This window comes from Mus musculus, chromosome 7, assembly GCF_000001635.26.
Source record: "Mus musculus strain C57BL/6J chromosome 7, GRCm38.p6 C57BL/6J".
Classification (NCBI taxonomy): Eukaryota; Metazoa; Chordata; class Mammalia; order Rodentia; family Muridae; genus Mus; species Mus musculus.
In genome coordinates, this window is record NC_000073.6 from 130179616 (window position 1) to 130203976 (window position 24361).

Here is a 24361-nt window from a genome sequence, read left to right on the forward strand (position 1 = left end):
AAGGCGTGCACCACCACGCCCAACTCTTTTTTTTTTTTTTTTTTTTTTTTTTTTTTGGTTTTTCGAGACATGGTTTCTCTGTGTAGCCCTGGCTGTCCTGGAACTCACTCTGTAGACCAGGCTGGCTTTGAACTCAGAAATCCGCCTGCCTCTTGCCTCCCGAGTACTGGGATTAAAGGCGTGCACCACCACTCCTGGCAAGAGCTCAATTTTAAATATGGATTCTAAAAATCCACTTCAAGTCCTCATGGTGCAAGGCCAGCCCTCTATTGATTGAGCTGTCTCCCAGCCTCTACTTTTGTGTATTTTTGAGAGAGTCTTCCTAGGTATCCCAGACTGGTATCAAACTTGTAACTCTTCTGTCTCAGCATCTTGAGTGCCTGGGATAGGTGTGATGGGAAAATGCATTCTTTTTTTTTTTTTTTTTTTTTTTTTTAAACATGAAGTTAATTTTTTTTTTAATTTATTTATTATTTATTATACACTGTAGCTGTCTTCAGACACACCAGAAGAGGGCATCAGATCTCATTACGGATGGTTGTGAGCCACCATGTGGTTGCTGGGATTTGAACTCTGGACCTTTGGAAGAGCAGTCGGGTGCTCTTACCCACTGAGCCATCTCACCAGCCCGGGAAAATGCATTCTTGAGATGCTCTAAAAGCAGAAAGCCAAGAGCCCAGTTGTTTCTAGTTGAAGCCTGGCAGTCAGCGGTGTGGTGTGGACAGAAAACACACCCTTCTCGTACTCACCATCCTGCGTGCAGGCCCCCAGGAGGTTGATAATGTTCTTATGTTTCCCAATCATCTTCATCATCTCCATCTCTGATACCAGATCAGACAGGTCCTTCTCTGTGGCATCATCTGTGAACACGAATTAGACAAGCCATTAATCAGCTGGTTTCTCCCAACTCCCAAGCTATCACTCTTGACCATCAAACTCTTAGAATACCGTGGAGTTGAATTTTAGAGCCAGAAACACTTCCCCATCTAATCAGTGAAGAGATAAAAGCTGAAGCCGGTGAGTGCCATGCTCAGTAACAAAGAGATCACCAGAGGGCACATGGGCAAACGTTGGGACCAAATCTAGGCCACAAGACCAAGGCCAAGTCTTTCGAAGTGAAGTACTTGATTGTGAATTAACCCCACCCTCTGATGTATCCAAGGTACCTTCTAGAAAGCATGTCAAACTTCCTGATGCACCCCCAAAAAACTCCAAGAACAATGGGGAGAAAGCCATAGGAAAAACATTGGGAACCACTAGAAAATTTGTTTTTTACACAGCAAAAATTCCAGAGCCTTTAGCTTATTCAAAGTTAGGTCCAGGCCCATAAGCACATCTACAAATGTGTGTGTACACAGAAACAGTCGAGTGAGCAAAAGAGACCTCTCTAAAGCTCCAACTACCACCTTACCAGAGATACAAGTCACATCTCACATACATGGCACATACGTGGCAGAGGCCCAACACAACATGGATTCACAGAGAGCTTCAAACAAGAGGAAGAGCATTTCCAGGGTACTGTGCTCTCCTCTCAGTTAGTTCTGCTGTCGTTTGGATTCTTGTAATGCTAGGATGCAAACCCAGTACCATGTGCACACCACGCAAGTGTTCTGTCACTAAGCTAATTCAATACAGAAATACTTAGAAAAGAAAAATCTGAGCTAAAAGAAAAGCAAAAGGGTTAAAAATGAAATAGAGGCACAGGTATCCAAAAATCTATCCTGACCAATACAGAGAAGAGGGAAGAGAGGACTATGGACAGACACATGGCTCAGTACACTTGTCTTCCTTACACCTCAGCCATCCTCTGGCTGTCACAAAGAATGTTGAAAAGGCATGTCCTCTGACCACGATGAAAAGGATGGTGGGTGATCTTGCTTAAAGGGAAGGGCCAACCCCTAAACCTCCCTTTTGCACTAGCTCCAGGGATCTCAAAACCAGAGGTTCTGTGGAAAGCAGTATGATGCCTGATCCTTCCCAACCCACAGCTTCCAGTAGGTACCAAGGGCTGCCTCTGCCCTGGTGCCCCGATACTTGCTATCTCCTTCCTGGTATCAGTCTCCAAAGAAAGGAACATCCCAGATTTCACTGGGAGTCTCAGGTCAATAACTAAAACTGACAAAATGAACCATGTCCTGGCCCTTTGTTGTCTGCATCAGGGAGGGATGTGGTAAGTGTCCTATCAAAGAGAGAAAAGGTCGGACTCCTGAGAACATGCCACATCCCACAGGCCCGGGACAGACTTCTCTGCCCACAAGCCAGGGAAACATTGAACATGGCTCCTTTCTCCTTTCTGAGATTCCCCAACAACAGGATTTATAATGTGACCTTTCCCTTTATCTCTTCGATAAAAGAATACCCATGCAAGGATAAGTTAATAGTTGAAAGCAATTTAAGCTCCTTGGGCGTCATCATCAAGCTGTGTTAGAAAGGTTGTGGATAAATTCCCAGACCCCCTCCCCTCCCCTCCCCTAAAAAAAAAAAAAAGAAAAGAAAAGAAAAGAAAAGAAAAGAACAAAGCGGGCATTTATAGCGTGGCATTATTGTTTACATGTCCCTGGGATTCTGCATCAGTTCCAATTGTTTGCTCCTTTTTGGCTTCTAAGCGACTCTTTGAATCCACATTTTGACATTCTGTCTCCAGTTGCCACTCCAACACCTACCTCTCCTTATTTGTATGTTAAAAGTCTGGGTCCAAAATTTAACCAGCTAAATAAACCCCCTAAACTTTCTAAACCCATGAACACACAGAAAAGAAGAGAATCGGGACCCTTTTCTAAGGAGTTAGAGACCGGTTCAGCCCAGCAAGCTACAACTTGCTGCTAAACTGGCTTTTCTTTTTAAGTACACACAGCTCAAGGTAAATCCTCCATCTCATTTGCTCATTTATCCTGAAAACCCCCTCAACCGCCAGGTCAAGTATGTGCTCTCTGACCCCACGTCCCTGCAGAGTTCACATGTCACAAAAGGAACGCTCGCTCCTGATAAGACCCTCTCCTCCCCGACCGCCCATCCGCCCACTCACCTTTCAACATCTTCACTGCCACGGTGACCGCCTCCTTGGGTTTGTCTTTATCGATTCCCACTGCTTCAGCCATGACTACTTGCCCGAAGCAACCTTCCCCCAGGGGTTTGCCCAGCGTCAGCCTAAATGTGTAAATACGGGATTAGCACACCGCGAGTCTGGCCGAGGGGCACAGGGAGGGAAATTCCAGAACTAAATATAAAAATCTTCCAGAGGCATGCATATGGAACCAATGAGCCTCCGATACACACGCAGGCTATTTTCTTAGTGATGTTTTTCCAGAACGTCAATTACTGTTGGAGGGACTATTAAATTTCACATTTGTCCTCTCGATTTATTTTCTTTTTCTTTATGGAAGGTGTCCTTGCTAGCGCGGTGGTCAGGCTCCCTGCATGCCAGCCATAGGGAGCTTTTGGTCTTGAGCCAATTAAATATTTATAATTTAAAATGTCGCAGAGGTGAAAAAAAAAGTGAAAGTCTGTTCTTATTTTCTGTCCCTGTAAAGTGGCAACTCTCAAATCACTATTATTCAATACCGGTAGATTTTATGGTTACATCGATTGCCCAGTTGCAGGGTAGGAATCTTCAGCACGTTTCAAATAATTTATCGTGTCTCATTAAGAAAAACTTCTAGAAATCAGGCACGATACCTTTTTGACATAAGTTTAGGATTCCTTATCACTACCCAAAGTAAACAAGGAAAAAAAAAAATAGAAAACAGCACAAGTTACATTTCTAAGCATGTAAGTTTTATACACAACAGACAAATGACCTGACATTATTTTAGATGTTCCAGAAGCCAAAGGAACAGGGAAGTCTTTGGAATTAATACTTAGGAGTGTGTTTTTTATTTTTATTTTTTTTCAATTTATTCTTGATTATGTGTATGTGTGTTTCTGGGGAGAGGGTATGGGCATGTGAGCACAGGCACCTAAGGAGCCCAGACAGATTCCCCAGATCTGTAGTTACAGAGGTTGTGAGCTACACATCATGGGTGCTGGGAACCGAACTCTGGTCCTTTACAGGGCAGTGTCTGCTTTAGACCAGAGAGATACCTCTCCAGCCTGAGTATGCTTTTCGGGGTGTTTTGTTTTGTTTTGTTTTGTTTTGTTTTAAAAAAAACAAAAACCAAAAAACCATAAGCCCAGTACAGGCAAGTATTGAGCTGTCCTCAGTAAACAGCATTTGCAGTAAGCACGCAACGCTTTTAAAAGCTCAAAAAAGGAAAAGAAAATGGATACCAGCACTTGCTCTGCTGAAGGCGCCCCCTTTCCAGTCAAGAACTAAAATTAAATTGAACATCTTGGCAGAAAATAAACATTTGCGTTGGAAAATGGCTAATTTATGTCCTATTGCCCCTGTTACTACAACCATAACAAACCTCTCTTTGTGTAACTCCTGCCTCCAACCTAATAAACCATTTCTAAATAGCCTTCATTCATTGGGAATGTGCTCCACCTACATTTGTGCTAAACACTGCTTGGAAATGCATAGCGCTCAGATTTTCCACACTTGGGTACCCCCGGGTGGGAGCTGCTGGGCAACACAGACTCACACTGTTGACTGTGGTGTCACAGGTGGCCCAAAGCACAGGCTCAACCCGAAAGCTGCAAGTTTTTAGCATATGAGCACAACTCCCCAGTCCAGCCTTGTAGACATAGGAATGTGCACACGAACCCAGCTATTTCTATAATCACACCCAGCTAGGAGGCTGGCAAGGGTCAAGAGAAACATACCTTCCTTTCTCAAAATTCTATAGGTAAAGAAGCCATTCTTTGTGTTTTCTTTCATACCTCACCCCAAAAATGTCCACTAAACATTCCCGGAATGAATGAAGGAATGAATGAATGCTCTTTTCACTGCAGTATATAAAGAAACTGGAAATTCTTTCCACTGACATAAGATGACTACACAGACAGTTCCTCGGCCCTGGATTAGGATATATGTAAAGATCTCTAAGTTGGGAACCAAAATACCTGGAATAGTGTGACACGAAGCTCCAAGGGGGCCTAAGCTTCCTTCAACTTTCAACTAGAGCTGGCCATACCCAGACTTGGGAAAGCTTGTCTTTGTGTTTCTGAATCTCTGTATACACACACACACACACACACACACACACACACACACACACACGCTGTGTGTGTTAAACATATCACTAACAATCTTAGGAAGACACTGAAAAAATGTCAAGATAGGCAGACGAGTTGTCTTCAAGCAAGCTGGGAGCGTATTCCTGTGTCTTTGATGCAGAAAGAGCCCATTTTTCCACCTTCTGTTACTCTCAAGCTGTTTAGACGCTAATCCTACAAGAAGGAAGCTGCCAGCCTTCCAGGATCCTCACTTCCCAGAGCTAAGGTTGGTCTTCCACCTCAAGGGCACAGGCTGGTAGCCTACCCTGTGCACCAGCAGCTCTGTTAATTGCACCATCTTGCTGCAGTTTACAGTTTACAGTTTACAGTTCGAAGGTCCCTGATTACCAAGACACAGGTCCCTGATTACCAAGACACAGGTGGAGACTCCCACAACCAAGACCTGCGCTCAGTCCCAGGAGGTGCAGACAACGACCCTCCCAGAGGGAGAGTACTTACTTATCTCTGGGGAATTCCCACTTTGGATCCTCTGGCAACTCATACTCGGAGACCCCTGCTAGCATCGGGGTGTCCGCTGTTGAGGACAGACGCGTTGTTATCCTCACCAGCGGGGTGTTGGAGTTCATGGAGGAGCTGGACTCGGCCGAAACCTGTATACAAAATGCAAAACAGCAGATGTAATGCTGGCTCCATCAGAGGAGGCTGGAAGTGAGCTGGGACCCAGCCAGAGCAGGAGTGCTTACAAAGAAAGGGGAAGGAACCAGGAAAGGACAAAACAAACAACGAGAAACTAAACTAAACAACAAACAAAACACAAAACAAACAAACAAAAACAACAACAACAACAAAATACAGGGGCAAAAATGAGAAGTCACAGGATCCTTGACCTTGGGAGGTCAAGTTTACAAATAGAAATGTTTCTAGAAGTTTAATCATAGTATTTCTTCTTTTCATCTGAACTTTTTAAAAATTAGGTGTTTTTTTTAATGTACATTGGTGTTTTGCCTGCATGTATGTCTATGTGAGGATGTCAGACTGGAACTGGAGGTATAGACAGTTGTGAGCTGCCATATGGGTGCTGGGAACTGAACCCAGGTCCTCTGGAAGAGCAGCCAGTGCTCTTAGCCGAGGAAGCATCTCTCCAGCCCCTTACCTTAATTGTTTTAAGACAGCCACTTAAGAATGTGCAGACAGACTCTACTGACTTCATTATAGTTTTTTGCTCAGCCTATAGATCACTAACTCAAAGGCTGGGCTCAATTACAGGATGCTTGTCTCATGTACAATGTCCAGCACCATAAAATAAAAACACATCCAAAATCAAGTCAGCAGGGAGGGATTCACAAACATCTAACAAGTGAGGTCATCCGTGCTGCCATTGCCTCCAAAGTATAAAGAAAGATCTCAAGGAAAGAGCTGTAAGATATGTATGGTGTGGTGGTTTGAATACCTGGCCCATAGGCGCTATTAGGAGGTGTGGCCTTGCTAGAGAACATGTGGCCTTGTTGGAGGGAGTTTCTCACTGTGGGGGCGGGCTTTGAGGTTTCCTTTGCTCAAACCTCAAAGAGTATGGCACACAATCCCCTTCTGCTGCCTGTGGATCAAGATGTAGAACTCTCAGCTTCTTCTCTCTCCAGCACTGTGTCTGCCAGGAAGCTGCCATGCTTTCCACCATGACAATAATGAACTAAACCTCTGAAACTGTAAGCAAGCCCCAATTAAGTGTGTTTCTTTATAAGAGTTGCACTGGGGGCTGGAGAGATGACTCAGTAGTTAAGAGCACCAACTGCTCTTTGAGAAGTCCTCAGTTCAATTCCCAGCAACCACATGGTGGCTCACAACCATCTGTAATGGGATCTGATGCCCTCTTCTAGTGTCTCTGAAGAGAGTCATGGTGCACTCATATACATAAAACAAATAAATAATTTTTTTAAGTTACATTGTGTTGTCTCTTTGCAGCAATAAAATCCTAACTAAGACACAGGGAAAGGGCATTCTGGTAACTCAAAGGTCTTTTATTCAAGAAATCCAGAGTTCCAGGCACGGGGAGGCTATTCTCCATCTCTCCCCAGTCCTTCTGAAACTTGATGATGCCCAGACCATATAGTGAAAATGGGCTGACTCTTGTCACTTTAGCTTCAGAAAGCAGAGCAGTGAATACAGGAGACCAAGGGTTAAGGAAAAGATACTTTCACTCAGAGCCACACGGGAAGGGTCCTCTCTCACCCAGCAGCACACAGGGCTTCACCAAGTTTGCCTTGATGTATAGCAGACTGTGTCAGACCCAGTGTCTATCTCTGAAACACACCGTCTCTCCTTGGCTGATTTCTGCGAAAGAAAATATACCCAGAGCCCACACAAAGCCTGTGCCTGGGTATGACTACACAATCTTGGTGTGATGGTGGGCTGCTGGATACTGCTTTCAACTCAGACCACAACGGAGGCTTTGGTCCCGGAGACATGGGTGTGAGGTTAGACAAGAGCCACTCAGCAAGCACACCAGGCTTCCAGCTCCCACATGGGTGACAATCCCCTGCTGAGTATACAAACTCCTCAATCCAGCTGGCAAAGATAAAGCCAAAGGAACTCTCCCATGTGGATCCTAGACTCTCATCAGAGGAACCCAAGGTCCTATGTTGTTCCCAGGACTGACTGTCCCATTGGCAAGCCCTTCTGCTCTTTGGAAACCCAACTACCCTTAATAGAATTGAAGAAAAGTGTTTGCAGTATTAAAGTCAGTGATGGTTATCCTTGGCTACCCACTGAGCTCAATCCCAGAGACCCTATCCTCCCCCCCTCAAAAGAAAAAAAACCCCACAAAGAAATGTTAAAATCAGTAAGCAAATTTTGATATGAAATCTTATTATTTAAAATACACATAAGGACTTTTCTGAACCTTCTAAGTATCTTTTGGGAAGGAGAAAGGTGATTTTCTTTTTAAATGAAAAAAAATGTATCTGTGTGCATGTGTTTGTGTGCATATCAGTGTGGAGGTCAGAGGACAACTTCTGAGGGTCAGTTCTCTTTTCCTACCACATAGGCTCTGAAGATTGACTACAGAGCGTCAGGCTTGGTCATCAGCGTAAGTGCCTTTGTCCATTGAGCCATCTCACCCGTACCCAAGAAGAAGCTGTATATACATTATACTATGCAGACAGGACATTTACTCCTTGTGCCACAACAAAAATTGATGCTTTTTTTTTAATTAAAAAAAAAGAAGAAGAAGAAGAAGGAACCTGGTAATTCTGTAATAGAGAGCCATACATTCAAGGATCCCAATCTCTAAGGCAAACGCAGAAGCAAGCAGGGGAAGGTGAGCAGGGAACACGCGAGTGCCTCTAGAACCCACTTGCCTTGTTCCAGAATAGGCATTCCATCCCAGCAGGACAAAAGATAACTCCCAAGCCCCTTCCACTGTCCGCATGGTGTCCAGCCTAACTGTGGTGAGCAGGCTGCATCAGAAACCAGAAGTTTCCTGACAACATCAAGATGTCCATTTTCCACTGGCCACAAAAACATCGTGAGCTCCATCTACAGACAAGGGACTCAGAAGATTCTGGAATGGAGCTGGTCCATAGTGCTTCTGTGGAACCACCCACCTGACTCATTCTGAATCAGGCTCACAAGTTATGCTTGCAAAAGGCATGTAATTTTTTTTAATTTTTAAGATCTTTCTGGCAGTCTTTCCACACAAATAGGCAAAAATCATCTCCCAGTAGAAATATAGTAAAAATTCACACCAGATAATCAGAGGCAAGAAGCTACAGCCAAACAAGTAAAAGTCTGCCCAGTAATGAGACAACACAGACCCCAGGGAGCAAAGAGCCAACAGAGACTGTGTGTAGCCAGGATACTCTTTATAGGGCCATCATCAGCTTGCCTCTGCATCACTGGACCCTAAAGTTCCTAGCTTAGTTGTTAGGACCCACTGTGTGCTAAGACCAGTGAGGAGGGGATGCTGAGAAATCTCAGAAGACCACAGTTCTGAATGATGGTAATGGCCAGAGGCTAGTGGCACATCGCAGCTTCTGTGGCCTGTCCTTGGGAGTCAGTACTCAGCACATAGAGGCTTACAGGATGGGTTGTGACCACAGGCATTTTCTGGAAGGATATCTAAGGGTTTAGCCATGGTCCCCTTTGGGGAGAGAGATCAAGACTTGGGAAGCAAAGCAGGAAATGTTTTCTGGAAAGATATCTAAGGATTTAGCAGTGGTCACCTTCGGAGAGAGAGTGAGAGATCAAGAATAGGGAGCAAGGTAGGAAACAGGTCTTATTCTAGAACTTTCTACATCATATAGATTTTATTACCCTGGTCTTGTGTTTCCTTTGTGTTTTAGTAGACATTCTTTCTTTAGCCAAAATAGCATTTGGAATAAAATAAATATGAACAGCAGGAAAAGAAGGCACAGGGTTGAATTATGCAGACTTCAGTTTAGAAACTAGCAAGACGCCCGATGGCACTTCTTTTTTGTCCCCCCCACCCCAGGCTGTTTTGTGATGTTTCCGCATCCTTCAATGTGTGACCTGGTGATCACCCAGGGCCAAGATGCCCTGGCAGGCTACATCCTGGTCAATGGTACCGTGAAGTCAAGGTCAGATTCCGGGGGTCTATGTGAGTCTCAGGTGGTCTCAGAGTTAGCAGGACAGAATGAAGACAGCATCAAGTGCTTATTGCTGAGCTGGGACAGCCATAGCTCACCAGTCTGCTCTACAAGGTGAGTTTGTTCTGATTTTAGATGGCATACACCTGAATTGCGAGTCTGATTTACAAAATGGGACCCTAAACTGCCAGCCAGGATAGCCTGGAGTTCCAGTAAGCAAGACTATATATATTTTTAATGTAGGAATTAGAGGAGAAGAAGAAAACCATAGAGCAGCAAGGTCCCGCTGGTGACCATGACTTAGGGGTTACCTCAAAACAGAGAGATTTACCATCCAGTCTGACATCAACTACTCTGTGGAGGACCTTTGACCCAAACAGAATGCACAGCACAGGCCTGGGGTGCAAGTTTCCCATACGCATACCCACCCCACAACAGAGCACCTCCACAAGGTTTTAAGGGCAACATTTTCAAAATGGAAAACGGGGAGAAAAAAAAAAAAAAAAAAACTAAACTAATACGGAAGAAAAAAAAAAAAAACCTTGGCAGTCGTTGCTGCACATTGGTATCAAAATGTAAAACTGCCTTCATGTGTGGGAATTTTGTTCAATACACAGTGCAGATTCAGGTTCAATGTACAAGCCTGGAAAATACCTTTGTAAAAAACACCCAGAGTGGGAAAGGGTAAGAAAATACGCAAAGTCTCTGAGCATACACTCTGCTCTCCCTGTCTACAGAGGTCCATCTTAATTCTACCTCCATGCGTTTTACTATACTTTTAAAATCCTCTCTGGGGCTATAAAGCATGACTGGCTTTCTCTTCACTCGCCTCTCCTCAGAAAGGCAACCTGTCTGGAGGGCTTGGCAAAATCCCCAGCAGGGGTCCCTGGAGGAGCCTGGCTTTTCAGGGGCTCCTTCCCTCTGAATTGTGGCCCCACCGCCCACCTTGGAAGGTTCCTCACACCACTGTATTACAGACTTCCTTTCTTCTCTTTCTCTTGTACTTATAACTTCCCTCCTCAGATAGTTCTCAATCCTTAATCTAGAAACTTCCATTTTGGAGTTTCCCTTTCAACGCACTTAAAAACATCCCACTGTTAGAAGTTCACTTATAAACAATAAACGCTAACACTGTAGTAAACTGTTGCTCCGCCCCACCCCCATTCCCCACCCCAAATCTTGGCAGGCGGTTTTTAGAAAGCCGCACACTCTTCACAGTCTCCAATTCGGCAGCCTTACATGCCGGGATCTCTTTACCACGTGCCATAAATCAAGCTTTTAACTAAATGTGCTTTTCATATATTTCCACGGTACATATGGGAGATTAACGGAGGAAGTGGGTTTTCTCCCCTTTTCTTTTTAAAGAGCCACCAAGTCATAGCCGTCTCCCTTTATGCTGGATGAAGCTGAACATTCAGAGGGGACCTCACAGACAACAGCGCAGGCGGAAGCAAAGACAGTACGGGGAAGGGTGAGTCAAGTTTGTCTTTATTCCTGAGAATTGACACATGCCCTTGGACTACAGCAGACTTGAGACACCCTCCGACTCCCAGGCAGCAGATGGAGCCTTCCACATCAGAACAGAGGGCCAGTGTGTTCTATCTTAAGTCTAGCCCCACACACCTCTATGGACAACAGAAAAACCTGCACCACACCAAGCTTCAGAGAGTTTCTGGGAGTGGAGTTTTTTGGTTTTGTTTTGTTTTGTTTTGTTTTTCCTTCCATAACAAAATCTAGGTAATTGCTCACACTGCCCCTTAGACAGCTTCTACCTCCTCTGGACTCTTGAATGCCCTGTCACAACAGTAAAAGTACCTGACTCAGGTGTTCTGAACCTACTTATAGCTCATCAGCAAAAGTCTAGGGTGGATCTCAGCCAAGGCAGCATGTCTTTCAGGGGCTGAGAGAAAAGACAGGCCAAACTGGGGACAAGGAAAGCGATCGATCCCTAGGAAAGCGAAGACTCCACTCGGGTCATCCACAACTATCCAGCTGCCCAAATGTTTCCCAGAACCGGTACACTGCAACTCTGGATCGACTACACCTCGTACGATGGAGATTCCAGGTCACGGTGCTGGGATGCTAAGCAGTCAGCACTCACTTTCACTGAGTTTCATATACTCTAAGACCACGAATACATTGCCCTGAGAACAGCTCTGGAATTAAGTGTTCCCCCCAGCCCACCCTGAATAACCATGGGTCTCAAACGCATTATGAAATTGCTCTCTGGTTTTCTCAGCTACCCATGTCAATGGCTGAGGCTGGGAACAAACTCACTACAGTCCTGTGTGAGACTGGGGGATCGGGTAGGCTATGCACTCATCTGGACACAGACAGATGGATCTCCATCTTGCCCTAAGCAAACTTCTGGCTCCAGAAAGAAGCTGAACCTACCCAGGAAAGCTCCTCCACAAACAAGCACTCCACAGAACAAGGCTTCCTCCACCCCGCTCTGCACTCACATACGGCCCACCTCCCCAACAAGGGACTTGTGGAAATCACAGAAGGCAAATCTTTCCACTTGGACTCAGAAGTACACAAAGACCACTGCCCAGTGACCACTGATGGTCCAGTTGGGTCACAAGGTGCCCTTCTCTAGACTGACTATTGCCATTTAACACTAGGTACCAAGAAGTAGAGGCAAGTGCGCAAGCGCTTACAAAGTGCCCAGTCCTAGCCTTGGGTGAGAGAGATGACTCCTCCTTAGAGATCCCACAGGCTACCTACCAGGCTGTCCCACCAAAAAGTTGCGTATCTTACTCCAAGCACAATGTCTCCCAAAATTAATGTTTACTAGAAAGACTATAAAGAATTTATTTGATACAGAAAACACCCCCCACCCCCTCCACCCACAAAAAAAAAGACCCTACCTTTTTAAAGTGAAATGCCTGTTTTAAACAAGTTCAGGGCAGGGAAGCAAACCTCAAGGAGAAAGAAGGATCAAAACGCCTGCCTTCCTTGACCTGAGAGCAATCCCTAGGAGCTATATTAAAAAAAAAAAAAAAAAAAAAAAAAAAAAGCCGGGCGGTGGTGGTCCATGCCTTTAATCCCAGCACTTGGAGGCAGAGGCAGGCGGATTTCTGAGTTCAAGGCCAGCCTGGTCTACAGAGTGAGTTCCAGGACAGCCAGGGCTACACAGAGGAACCCTGTCTCAGAAAAAAAAAGAAGAGTCAGGCTTGGGAGCCGACACTTGGAATCCTAACAGAGAGGAGGAGAAGGAGGAGCAATTGGGACCCTGGGGCTCACAGACCAGATAACCTAGCTTACTTGGCTAGTTCAGGCAAGCAGGTGAGAAACTTAGCACACACACACACACACACACACACACATACACACACAAAGAGTAAGGAGTGGACGGCACCTGAGGAATGACACCCAAGGTTATCATTTGGCCTCAGCACACTTTCTGTACACACCTACACACTTTCCGAGCACGCGCTTGTGCACATGGAAAAAAACAGCATGAATAAACAAACCAACTTTTCTCGTTCTAAAACAAAGACAAAGATGGAGTGAATGGAGAGAGGCTATGCGCCTCCTCGCCGTCCTGGGCAAGGGCCAGGGCATGGATGCTGCATCATATAGAAGCTTGGGCCTACACAAAATAAAGCCTAGCCTCTTAGTGCCTGGGAGCACCCGTCCTCCAGACATCTGATTACAGGCTCATCTGTCGCCAGGTAAGGCATGCTTGGCATCCCTGAGGAATTCACTCTGTCATTAACCTATCTGCAGGCCTCCAGCTACAGCCCAAAACCCTCTTTATCCAGACTCATGATAAGCATCTCCCCTCCTCCTTCTCCTCCTTTTCCTCCTCCTCCTCCTCCCAGTGGCCTAAGCTTTGGGAAATCCTTTGGGAAGAGGCAGTTAGTACCATACTTCCCCATGACTTCTAGGAAATGCTGGGGTATTATCAGTACCTTTTCAACCCATTTATCTCCCAGAGGCTTCCTCATGCAGAGAGCCTGGGCCTCACACATTTGTTATCCAGCGTCAGCATGAAGAAACATTTCAAAAGGACCTTCACTAACCTTGCAGCCAGTGGCAAATGGGCAGGCTTTCTCTGACACGAAACTGGCTTAATTATTTTCTTTGGTGATACTGAGGCTTGGACAAGCTAGGCGAGCATGCCAGCACTGAGCCACACTCCCAGCCCAAGAGTCCTGATTTAGGCCCATGCACTAAAAGAAACTGTGCACTCAGTAAATAACAATGAATACAAGAAGAAAGGGAGGTAAATGAAAAAAAAAAAAAACAACTTTTCCCTCCGGTCACACAGGGAATATAAAAACAAACAAAATGGACAGCTTAGGTGGACAGAAAATGAAGAAACTCAGTTGGACAAACAGAAAGGAAGACATGCTGAATCCATGTGCCTGGGAACTCCAGGGCCTCTGTCTTTTTCACATGAAGCAAAAGGAAGAGCGCTGTAATAGGTGTTAATTCTTTTTTTCTTTAAAAGCGATGGAGTCAACAAAATCGGTCATCAGATACGATGACCTGACTGAACCTGACCTGTTTGATTCCTGGGAATCACGTGGTAGAGAAAGGTGCTGGCTCCCATGTAAGTTGTCCCCTGGCCACCATTTCAAAAGGACCTTCACTAACCTTGCTATGCCATGTGCATGCCCCCACACAAACGCACACGTGCCCAAGCTACATAAATATATAAATGTAATATATAAATGTAAAAAGATGGAAATGGAAATGGAAAATGGAGAAATAGAAAGAGTTTTCTTTAAAAGTGATGCAGGCTGGAGAGATAGATGGCTCAGTGATTAGGAGCGCTTGCTGCTCTTGCAGAGGACCCGAGTTCTAGTCCCAGCACCACATCAGAGAGCTCACAACTACCGGCCCTCCAGCTCTGAGGGATCCAGTGCTCTCTTCCAGCTTTCCAAGAGCTCCAGCACACATGTATAAACACACACACACACACATCAGTTTTTTAAATGATGAAATAATTAAGGGTCAATGGCCTATCTACCTCAACTTATGGATTTTACTTCTTTTCTCTATTATAAAAACAAATGAGACAGGACATTGCTCCCTTTACTTAAACTCCCTAGACCAGAGTCCAGATGTTAAGAATGGCCCAGGGCTAAGAGATCAGGAGAGGCTGTGAAGGAGTAGCCAAAGGAGTGGCCAAAGGAGTGGCCATTCAGCCTGAAGCCTTAACACTATCTAGCCAGGTAAGAGTTTTATTAAGGACTCTTCCAGCAACTCATTCAGGCAACCAACTTTAACTTCAGCACCATCTAGCTTCTATGGTCCCACAAATGACAGTGGTGTCACTCAAAGTAGCACAGCATTCTCAGGATTAAAAGGAACCCAACTGAGCCTTTTTGACTCCACATTCAACAGCTGGCCAAAGGCTGCATCTGACATATGCTCCAAATTATATCTTAACCCTCTGCAAGAAACACCTGTTGGAAACGAGGCTTCAAGGACGTTGACAAGGACCTGCTCAGCCTGTAGTGTGAAGCTAGGTTGAGAACAGCCAAGGCCCTGTGTCCAAGCCACTACTGACCTGCTAGTTCCCACCTTGTCCACAGAAAGGGCCCAGGAAAGGCAGGGTTGGGTTGAACCCAGAGATTCTTAAGGTATTACACAGTATCACCCGAGAAAGTGTTTAAAATGCAGACTCTTACAGATCCATTCAAGAAGTACTAAATAAGAATTTCTAGGGTTGAAACTAATGAATATGCAGTTTTAACAAACACTAAGATGCACCTCCCCATAGCACAGGCCAGGTTGTTCATTTCCATTGCTAATTTAAAAAAAATAGTGACAATCTTATCAGAATCAAGTTCCGAATCTTATCATAAAGATTTACACCCACACATGCCTGGCTCTTGGAATCCAGGAGCAAGTACAGAAGTCAAGCATTTTTTCCTTATCCACCTTTGAAGGGCTTTGTTTTATGGCACAGGGAAGGTTCTATTGCCTTACCTCCCCCAAAGCCAGCCATCAAAGATCAAGCTCAAGGTTAAAGGTAATTTTCTCCCTGTTCTACATAGCAATCATCGTATCTGGGGGCTGGAGAACTGGCTCAGTGGTTAAAGAGTGCTTGCTGCACTTCTAGAAGACCAGAGTTCAATTCCTACCACCTATGCTGATAAACTCTAGCACTAGTGGACCTGACACTCTCTTTTGGTCTCCACAGGCACCTGCACACATGTACTTATAACCTAAATACAAACACACACACACACACACACACACACACACACACACACACACACACACACACACACACAATCATCCTATCACTGAATCCCTAGCCAAACCTGTAACAATAAACTATACGCATACAGCGTTTTAAAAACCAGACAAAATCAGCCAAAACCCAGTTTAGAAGACATCACAGACCACTTTTATGCAAGCATTAGTTCAGGTATACCTCCATCCTCTGTTTCTGATCTCTACTTAAAATAGTAAATCAAAGAAAATTAAACTCTCTTTCCTATGAAGGGTAAAACTTGAACCCGAACATCTGGCCTCATACAGAAGCAATGGAGCCAGACCAAATGCTTGTTCTCCCAAAGGAGCCGTGAGCTTGAGGGGCGCAGAGGGCATGGCCTCCTCTGCCCATCCCACTGGGCAGCTCCAGTCTTCACACTCTTGTCCTTTAAAACCAGAGCCAGCCTACCAAGCCCAGAGCAGCATTGTGACTTAATGCTCTTTAGTCCCAACCGCTGACTGAACCTCCACACAGTGGCAGATTAGAATTGCCTGCAGTTCTGGAGCTCACAGAAGTTAGGGGGAAAATCAGAGGGAAGAAGATCCAAGAGCTGGCTGGGTGGGGGAGGGGAGTAAATTTCTTCAAACTCTTTATCTACTTTCTGTTACCTGTCTCCGCAGGGGGATGCGCTTGGTCAGCTTGTGCACAGCTGGCTGGCTGCTGAAGTCTGGCTTCTTGGTCGTGGTCTTCATTCGGCAAAAGATGACTGTCACCACCATGCAGGCGATTAAGAAGACCCCTATGCAGTAAATAGCTATCTCCAGATAATCTGGGGAAGCCGTGATCTCCTTCTCTCTCACAGGCGCTGGGTTGCAGATCCGCGGGAGAGGGACAAATAAGCAGGCCACAGAGTTAGGATACCAGAGGGATGTATCGAAGCACACTTCAAGGAATGACGCCAAAGACATCAAGGGCTTCCCTATCTACAGGTCAATGCACAGAGATACCCAGATGCAGAGCAGCCATGGGCCTCCTGCCTGGGCCTCTCCAAATGCTAACAAAGAGCCAAGGGTTCCTCGGTTTATCACTACAGCCCAGGCAGCTGCCTTCTCCAGCCTCAATGGGCATCTGCCACCAGTGAGCAGCTGATACCAGACTGTAATGGGGGACTACAAGGCCTCATTCTGCTAAGCCCCTGGTCATAGCAGGACACCCAGGACACCCACCACAGGAGGACTGTCTGTCATGATGGCGGCTCGACATAAACCAAACAGAATTATTAAAAGGGACCTCATCCACTGTTGCTTCTAAGGAGACAGGGATGATGCTTGCTAGCTAGGGAGGTGCCTCCAGGGGAAGGTTCAACAGGACCCCAGAGGATGGTAGCTCCAAAGGGCTCACACTCAACTAGTAGGCTGGCCCAAAATGTTTTGGCAAGTCCCTTCATATGGTCCAGAATATTTATTCAGTTAAACAAACAGATGTATCAATCTTGAGATAGTCACATATATAATATATGATATATATGTATGTGTATGTGTAGATATGTATGTATGTATGTATATATATATATATATATATATATATATATATATATATATAATACTTAAGAACCAATAAAATGTTTGTATATCCAGTTATCCTGACTTGTTACTGAACCTTTAAATGTATGATGGTACTGCATGTGAGCAGAACTGTGATTAATTTAGCATATTCTTCTGTCAACTATATTGGTTCTTCCTCAACTGGTCAATCTACAAGCAGTGTATTTCCAAACATGATTATTCTCAAGCTGCATCTCCTTAAGGGGTAGTGCTGTCAGGCAAATTGGTTAAGAAGTGCCAGGTAGGCACCTGAGAGCGTGGCACTGTAAGTACAAGCAAGCTCAACAGGAGAGGCATCTCTGTTTCAAGACCAACTACTCACAGAGCGGACTCATAACATAACCAAAGGGGAAGGTGGATGCAACGGGTATTATTCTCAAGCTTATACATTTTAATCAGAAAAACAAACATTTGCAAAGATAGTCAAAACTCTCAGCAGCACAGCACAAAAACGAAATGATCCATTTATTTTTACGAGCTATAAAACAAGCATGCAGTCAGCATGGTACTCTAGAAACAAGGCACTCATAACTGGAGCAGAAGAGCGTCATGAGCTGCAACCCAGTCTATGCAGTTTTCCAAAGGAAATGCTAGGCAATGCACGAGAGAGAGCAGCATGTACCGAGAAAGTTGGACTAGAACAGAGGCATGGGTTAAAGACTTAGACAGTGATGGGCTTTGCTGATGTTTATTTCTCGATGAGGCAGAAATAACATCGAGCCCAAGACAGCACACACATGCTTTTGCAGGAAAAGCAACGAGAGGCCACTCTATCAAGGCATGCAGCAAGCCACCCGATTCCCAAGGTAACACACTGCTTCTGCACACCTCCCTTCAGAGGTGCTTCCTGGGTACCCCAATACAAATACATCTGCACTCAAATGAGATGTCAGCAAGTCGGATGGAGAGGCATCAAACCACATATGGGCTTTTACCAAAGTGGGATTTACAATGGGGAAAAAATTACTTTGAATTTCACAAAGTAATTTTGACTTTCTTCTTGGGGGCTGGGGTGGGAAATGGGCCCACTGAGTCAACAATTCAGCAATTCACTAAGATTATAAGATCCCTTTGGGTTTAAAAGGTGGCATTTTATTTAACCATCAATTCTAGTATGGGATCTCTTCGTGCATGAATGTCTAAGGTTGTTTCTTGTTCCGGGGGGAGGGGTCATTTGGAACATTTGGGGGGGCATCTTTATGCAATGGATAAACGGGGCTATTTCTAAGAACAGAAGCTGTGTTGATTTTATAGCAATCAACCAAGAAAAGAAACCAACCCATAGAGAGAAAGAGCAGTATGTACCTGGCAGAACTGTCAACCATGCAGAGTGAAAGGATATCCCGATAGAATTACCCGCCAAGCACGTATATTCCCCAGCATCCTCAAAAGTTACATTCCGAATATAGAGAACCTCAATCTCTTTGTCCGTGGTGTTAACACCGGCGGCCTAGAAAACAAACGAAGCAAGAGAAGGGCTAGACATAGGAATGAGTGTGGAGGGAGCCTTGGAACCAAGAGGCCTCGTCCCAGCGGGTCCAGGGCGTGCTGGCCATCAGGAGATTCCAACTGCAGCCCATCCACAAAGCCCACAACCGAGAGACACGAAGAGACACCGGCCAGCTCACCTCTGCAGGCCCGTCACCACACCGGCGTCACCACCTAGACATGCATGCAATTGAACACATGGAAAAATTGGCCCACAGAGTTCGTTCTCTTTGAATTCATTTTCATTTGGATTTGGGGGTGGGTTAACAAAAAGTTCAATATCCAGAGGGCTAATTTGGGTTCTGGTCCTGTTGGATGCAGACTCCCCCACTGTGAGAAAAGGGGAGGTTCCATCTTCTGTATGATGGAACAAAACATGGCAGATTAGGTGGACATCTCACACATCCCTTGGGCACCATGGGAACCAGGGTGGGATGTCATCTTGGTTACCAGATTCTGGTTAATTTTGCTCAAGCTAAAATCATCTTGCTTTACATATCATTGAAAGAACATGGCAGAAAGCATAATACTGGTAACAGAAAAACTGAACTTTTATAGTTTTTTTGTTTTCTAATATGAATGTCTGCATGTGAAAAATAACTGAAAACTCCACCGTCTGCCTTCACCATCCTCCAGTGTCACAGTCACTGGAAGATAATCAATCTCCAATATTGGATAGGATCCGGTGTGGAACCAAACCAAAGAACAAAACTTTCATTAGGTGAATCCTATCATGCTAGCACTTCTCTACATAACCAGCGTAAAAAGAAATGTGAGTCCTGCTTCATAATCAGATAGTGCAGACTCAACAGGCATGCAAATGCAAGGTCCCTGAGCACTCAGACACAGTGATCATGGGAAGTGTGCAGTCCAATCAAGACAGACCAGAAAGAAGCGCTTGAAAACAGGGTTAGGGACGGAGGATAATCTTCAAGCACTTTGAACATTGTGGGCATTTTTCCATGGCCACTGGCATGACGCCAGCTGCATCACCAAAGAAAGATCATTATAAATAAACCAAGGCCATGAGAGTTACTCTAGAAGCTGCCTGCTGCCTCCCAAAGCACCGAGTCTTTTAAACTCCTATATCCAGTTTTCTTAAAAACAAAAACAAAAACAAAAAACAAAAAAACACAAACACAAAAAACGTTGTTACCTTGCTGTTTGGGCAGGACAGTGAGCCAGGCAGACTGGTTGGCCTGCCCTATATAATTGGAGACCTTACATATATATTCCCCAGCATCCATCTCCGTCACATTGAACAGAGCCAGCACTTCTGCATTGGAGCTATTTATCCCCGAGTGCTAGAACAGACATAGGAAAACAATATAACGGCCAACCAGGAAGGACTCGGTGCTGCCTATGGTCCCACCACCAACACACCACAAGAAAACAATCTCCACTGATTACATCTAAAGAGCTGTGGGAGGGAGGAGAACAAAGTAAGTCAAGTGGTGGAGAACAGTAGTGATGAGAGCAGGGTGCAAGAGGCGACCAGTCAGTGGGACGGGTGAGCAGCTCTCCGGGCTGGCCGTCTTTCTCCAGCACTGTGGATCCTGGGTATGGCTGGCTAGAGAGAAGACTATAGGTTGAGAGTTCTTCATGAGCCGCCTGTTGCTCCTATAGTCGAACAGGAAGACTGACTGCTGTATACTCCACTCCCTGGGAGCACGGGAGACAGGCAGACAGTGGCTTAGAATTGACAAAACAGACTTAGCTCAGCACGCTGAAGAGGAAGCTAGACCCAAAAACTAAAGAGGTTGGAGCCACAAAAAAAAAAAAAAAAAAAAAAAAAAAAAAGAGTACATGAAAAAAAAGTATTTCTTTTAATACAAAGGGAAGGAAATTCGCTCATTTTTTTTATAGATGTAAAAAACAGCCCTCCCCCACACACACCATTTACTCTCTAGACTACACATACATCATAAAAGGTGAAAGAGAAGTTTTTTGAAAAAGAAAGTTGAATTGTTTCTAACTACTAAAATTTGATTCAAATGTTATTATCCACATAGCATTAAATATCATAAAACAACATCAGAAAAACGTTAGTACATTGTCTAGAGCGTTCCAGTTATTTCCATCTACCCCATCCCGTTGACTCTCTACATCGCCTTGGGAGCAGTACCCCACCCCAGCTTTAGCGTCTCCTTGGGGCTAATAAATAGCAGAATTCTCTGGTTCCAAGTGTATCAGCACCTCCCCTACTCCACAGCCTCCAGAAACATTATTAGCAGGCCTAATGGCTACTCATTCTTTAATATACTCTACTGGCTGCTCCATAAAGAAAACCATCTCTGAAATCCAACAGGAAATCAAAGACCCTGGCCAAATCTCCAAGGGAGCCCTCACTGCGGGCTCCTGAGGATTCAGAAAGTTCTCACCTTCAGGACCTTGAGGTAGGGCAGCCCATCAGGCCCGTATTTACTGCCGTTCTTTTCCACGTGCTTGATCCACTGGATGTGGGGCTGGGCATCGCTGTAAACCTTGCAGACAAACTCCACATCCCCTCCGACCACCGTGGAGGCATTTGCAGGCAGTCCAGCTTGGAGGATGGGCCGGTGTGGTGACCGTTCTGATGGAGAAAGGCAATGGGAGGGGGGAGAGAGAGCAATAAATAAGTTGTGTTGTCCAGAAGGCTGTGTGGGGGTGGGGGGTGGGGGGGAACTCAAGCCAAAAAGGCCTCTGTCTGCTGGCTGACTCCATTGGAATAACACAGGGGCCCCATGCACAACACAAATGACTTCAAAGTGAGTCACTGAAGCACAACCCTTGTAAAGGATAACTTATTTAGAGAATCAGAAAAAGAACACGTTACACTCCGAGTTATGGACTACCTAACAAACAAGGGGAAATTCTTTATTGCTGCAACCCGAGAGACAGATGGAGCTGGTAGAAGGCCACTTATTCACTTATTTAGCTTGAGATGATGCCCAGATTCACTTTAAACATGAGGTAGAGAACACAGGCAAGGGACACAGCTAACTCTTAAGGTAGTGTTAGAGAACACAGGCAAGGGACACAGCTAACTCTTAAGGTAGTGTTGCATATCGAGAGAGGTTCTCCTATGCATGATCTCTTCCAGTCAGTTGCTAAGATGCTCTGGGAAGTCTTGTGTCCCCTGCTTTAAAAAGCAAATTGGAAAGCAAAGCTCCAAGCGGGCTGAAACCAAACCTACTGGATCCTGCTTTTTAATCATGACACAGACTTCATTCAGTGGTTCTTTCTTTAATCATTGATCCATTTGACAAGAACCAAGTGTCACTGTGCGCCAGGCACCAGATGTATAGAAGTAGATATTCCTTAGCATATTCTGATATGGCACTCAAGAAACACAGGGACAGATACCAGTTCCCAGGGTAAGTTTCACAGTGTCAAAGGAGGCCCCACAGGAGGGATGCTTGGTCATTCCTTTCTAGCTCACTGAGAAGATTCTCAATAAAGCACATTTCTCCTTATCTTAGATCAGAAGGGTCCACTGCCGATGAGAGGTGTTCTCGGCAGAAACCCATAGAGGGACCAGGTCAAGGTCTGCTTGCACCTACACATGAGGTCCCTAAAGAACTAGGTAATGCCCAATTAGAAGTGGGCTAAGGAGTTTCTCCAAAGACATAGACATGGCTAACAAGCAGCTGAAAAGATGTGTATCATCAGTAATCGTTAGGAAAATGCAAATCAAAACTATCATTAAAGAGATAATAAGACAAGTGCGGTTGAGGGCCTGGGGAGTGAACCCCTGTTCCACTGCTGGTGGGAATACAATTGTTAGGGTAAGGACAGGAAACTGGAGTTCACCTTCCAAAATAACAAAGCAGTTCATCTGATCCAGCAACTCTCACTTCAGTGAAGATCTGAGATGCAGTCATCACAGAGCTCTTCACAAAAACTAAGATTTTAAGTTAGTCAACACCCTCAATGCCCATCAACAGGAGAATGAGTTTTCACTCATAAAAACTCTGCTCTCTATATACAATGGGAAAACGAACCAGCTTTAAAAAGAAGAAAAGCATGCAATTTGATGCCAACTGACAGTGGGAGTGGACCTGGAGGACATTATGCTAGACAAAATATGTCAGTCATGGGACAAGTACTGTGTGATCCCACTTATAAGGAAGGATCTAAAACTCTCAATTGCTATATCAGAAGAATAGAACTGTGGTGGGCAGGAGTGAAGAAGAGTAGAAAGGGAGTGGCTAGTCACAGCATAGAAACTTGCAGTTACATAAGGTAAATATATCCTAGAGATCTGGTCTACCTATGGTGGACGGTAAGGGTCTCTACACTGAAAGCTATACTAGGGGTACAATACATGTTACTGCTCTTACAACAGTAAAATGAATGAATGATTGAGAGCATGAAAGAATTAACTAACAGAGTAGGCTGCTGTTTAATCTCAAATACAAAAACACTGTGATTACTAAGTTACTGGAACCTTCTTCGCAGCAGCTCTATCAATAGCCACATGCACCCTGGTTACCAACCCATTCCCAAATACATGCTTATATACCCAAACCCTTCTCTTTTCTTCTTTCTCCAACAGAGAGTTACACTGTCCTAGCTTAACATATACAATCCAGGCAGAGCAGAGCACGAGGGCACACATCTTTCATCTCAGTACTTGGAGGCAGAGTCAAGTGATTCTCTCTGAGTTCGAGGCCATCCTGGTCTAAACAGTGAATTCTAGACAAGGCTAACATAGTACTAAGATTGTCTTATAACAACAACAAAAAATAGCTAAGAGAAATAAAAAGAACCCTACACACCAGCACCACTACCACCAAACCAGCTCACCATATCAAGGATGGCCCTCTGTTTGTGAGTCCTGCACACTGGGCTTAAAGCAGCAAATTAGAATGATAGGTCTCTACGCCTTTCTGTATTGGGGCCTTTCCAATTAAAATATCATACTGTGAAATTTGCTGAACCAGAGCCAGACCATATACAAACTGACTCTATAAGATCATCACTGGCCCTTAAGAAACTTTTTTTTAAAAAAGAGAAAAGATTGGAGCACATTTCATTCTGGAATCTTCCATCACTTCATAGACACCTACATTGCCACGCAATAAAGATTTCAGAGCCCCTTATAGAGTCATCCATCTCCTCCTTTATCAACCATGTGGAACAGAGAAGTTGGACTGGTCATTTTTGTAACTGAAAAAAAAAAAATCTCAAAGCTTCATTTCTTAAGACATCACAGGAAACCCACTACTCTCTGGGATGATGACCATGACCCTCTAGAATGGGTCATAGGGACTTGGGTACCACAGAGAATGATCAAGATTTGCTTTAATCCCAGCTGGGTCCTTTAAAATGGGAAGGAAGTCCCTGTATTCATGTCTCCTCTGTCTCTACCAAGCATATATACCAGGAAAGCT

General features: G+C 44.8%; 1 protein-coding gene across 3 annotated transcripts in view; it reads right to left on the minus strand.

Annotated features, from left to right (window-relative positions):
* The window catches only part of Fgfr2 (fibroblast growth factor receptor 2), a 104358-nt gene that overhangs the window by 17165 nt on the left and 62832 nt on the right, over positions 1–24361 (minus strand). The window contains exons 5-10 of one of the 3 annotated variants that reach the window (NM_001347638.1): positions 21368–21558; positions 18804–18948; positions 16563–16759; positions 5614–5765; positions 3026–3147; positions 750–860 (exon numbers count right to left, since the gene is read on the minus strand). In NM_001347638.1, the coding sequence (NP_001334567.1) occupies positions 750–860; positions 3026–3147; positions 5614–5765; positions 16563–16759; positions 18804–18948; positions 21368–21558 (918 nt within the window). Of the gene's footprint in view, positions 1–749; positions 861–3025; positions 3148–5613; positions 5766–16556; positions 16760–18803; positions 18949–20142; positions 20291–21367; positions 21559–24361 lie in introns of all 3 variants that reach the window. The other 2 variants (NM_201601.2, NM_010207.2) reach the window with 2 other exon arrangements.